Below are 2,588 nucleotides of genomic sequence, written 5' to 3' on the forward strand. Positions count from 1 at the left end.
TTCACACAAACTGTATATTTTTGACTGTTTTAAACATTTCGGAATGTATACTAACATATGCTTATCAAAACCCATGAAAGAACATCAGAACTCTGACCGTCGACCGAACTTTAGGATTTACACTCTAAATGTCAAGGGACAATTTTGTCCATAGATTTGCAACGATTTCGTGCACATCCAGAAAGGATGCAATTTTGTTCCCTTAATTGGACAAATTGTGTGAAGTTTCACACAATTTGTCTAGTTTTAGGAACAAAATTGCATCCTTTCTGGATGTGCACGAAATCGTTGCAAATCTACGGACAAAATTGTCCCTTTACATTTAGAGTGATAAAACTTGAAAAATCCGTCTAGTCACAAACAACATGAATCAAAGGAAACCTTGAGCTGTTAAAAGTCGTGCCTGCAATGATAGACAACTTCATAACCAAATGTAAGTGCTCACCGCCTCTTCAGTGTTTCTAATTTCGTTCCTAGTTATTTCTGGGATGACTCACGGTAGGTAACTCGGTATTTTGGTTAGGTTCACCCCCTGAAAAAGTTTAAACACGATCTGTGACACCACTCTCTTCCGCTTTGGTCACTTGAAAAACAATCAGACATTATGCTGGATTTAGTTTCGTGAGTGAAGCGCCACATGAAGCGCTTCACTTTATACTCCTCAGCCTATCACAGCCGTGATGACTGAGCTTGCGGCCGCGGCCAATAGCAGTGAGGTGAGGCGCCTCATGAGGCGCCTCATGAAGCGCTTCACCACGAAACTAAATCCACCATTAGTCTGCCCTACGGACAAACGTAAAAGTTTCAAAATATCAACACGATGTTGGCAGTTTTATTAAAACAAACTCCTAACCCTTCCCCTCCCCTGCCCCGGCCTCCGAAGTACAACGAAACTTGATGTTGTTTCCGAAGTCCGCCAATAGAGCGCTACTGTCGCCCCCAAAAACGGCTGGTGGTGTCGGCGCCGGTTTCTAAAACTCGTCGCTGTGCTGTTGGAGTGCCCGAAGAGCCTTCAGGGTCCGTCACCGTGGGTGTGGGTGCAGGGAAGGGGCCTGAAGCCCTCAGAAAGGCCGAAAACGCTACAAATTGGCCCTGCAGAGGTCAGGGAGAAACGCTGGTTCTCCCAAACGAAACAAAATACTTTTTGTCGACATGCGTTTCGTTTTCTTGATGGTCCAAGCTATTTTTGGAGACCGGAGCGGTCAAAATCCGTAATCATGTTCATTTCGTAATTCTGATTCAAAATATTCACTTTTACAGGTCAAAAATAAAAATTGACCAAAAAATTCGGCAAAAATAATTTTTGTGTTCCTTTTTTCGTCCTCTTTCCAACGGTACCCTAGTTTTTGAGATTTGATCAAAATTTGGCCCTCTAGCGGCATTTAAAAGATAACGCTGCACGAAATTTCCGAAAAACTTGATTGTTTCATATCTCCGAAACGCGGCAGGTTTTGGAAGTTGTAAGAACGGTTCCGAAGGTAGTCCCTCATGGGTAACAAACCCTGAGAAGGTTGCTCACCAAGGTGGACATGACGGTTCAAACCCTGTGATTTCACAAATTTTGACCCAACAGCTAATGGTGCGGCGATAGCAGGCAGACTGATGATGTCGAGAATTTCATCAATTTCATCCTCTGCCCCTCCAGTCTGCCCGCCCCCTCCCTTCCTCTTTCTCGTCCACCCCTCACCTCGCTGGACCACCGCCGCAGCCACCCTGTGACCCTCCCCCCACCCCACCCCTCGCCTCTCCTGAGGGGTGCGCCGCGCCCCCAGGGCAGCGCTTCGCCCCAGCCCACCAGTTGCTGCCAGCCCCTTGCTCCGTCACGACCAGCTCCACCGGGACAGGCGCTCGCCACAACCCCGCGGCAACATGCAGCCACCACGGTAAGTGCGCTGCGCTGGCAGCGTGTCACGAATTTTTGAGCAAACGGCAAGCCAACGGGGCCGTAAACGTTCGTTCAGATCCATCAATGATTCACGCCGAGGCCTTCGTTGGGGCGGGGGCGGGCGGAGTGAAGTGGGGGAGGAGTCGCGGAGATAGGCACATCGGCCACGGCCAGCGTGGACCGCAGGGATTCCCGCCTTTCCTTCGGGAGAGCACGCGGCCGCTCCGATCTCTCAGAAGAGCCACGCGTGACGTGTGGAACGAGCGTGTGTGTGACGGTATGGGCCACTCCGCCGCCGCTCGTGCGCGCGTGACGGTAACGGGCTGTGACGATTACTCTCTTCCAGCGTTCGTCGCCAGCCCCGCCTCGCGTGTTCAGAGTGTGCGTGTGTGCGTTGCCTGCGCGCGCGCGCGCGCACGCACCCCGCGCACGTACGTGTGAGTGCGATGACGTGACCGAACTGGGGGACTAGCACGCATGCGTGCGTGCTGGGCAAGCCCAGGGACAGGTCAGACCCGTCGACGGAATCCCGACGACAGCCGTCTGGACTGGTATGGACGGGACGGTACGGACCGGGGGCGGGGCGGGATACCTGGCGGACCAGTAGCCCTCGTGACGTCAGTCCAGTCGGGCGCGCGAATGCTACTCCATATCATACGTGTCTGCCACGCTCGGTGCAGCCCGCCACCCGACCCAGCCCCCG

General features: G+C 52.5%; 1 protein-coding gene across 1 annotated transcript in view; it reads left to right on the forward strand.

Moving 5' to 3' along the window:
- The first annotated feature begins 1,802 nt into the window (after nucleotides 1-1,802).
- Nucleotides 1,803-2,588, forward strand: part of LOC113201996 (aromatic-L-amino-acid decarboxylase) — a 6,944-nt gene continuing 6,158 nt past the window's right edge. The window contains exon 1 of the mRNA XM_052272826.1: nucleotides 1,803-1,883. Within this exon, the coding sequence (XP_052128786.1) occupies nucleotides 1,870-1,883 (14 nt within the window). The 5' untranslated portion in view covers nucleotides 1,803-1,869. The remainder of the gene's footprint in view (nucleotides 1,884-2,588) is intronic.

This window comes from Frankliniella occidentalis, unplaced genomic scaffold, assembly GCF_000697945.3.
Source record: "Frankliniella occidentalis isolate FOCC.00 unplaced genomic scaffold, Focc_3.1 Scaffold226, whole genome shotgun sequence".
NCBI classification, from domain to species: domain Eukaryota; kingdom Metazoa; phylum Arthropoda; class Insecta; order Thysanoptera; family Thripidae; genus Frankliniella; species Frankliniella occidentalis.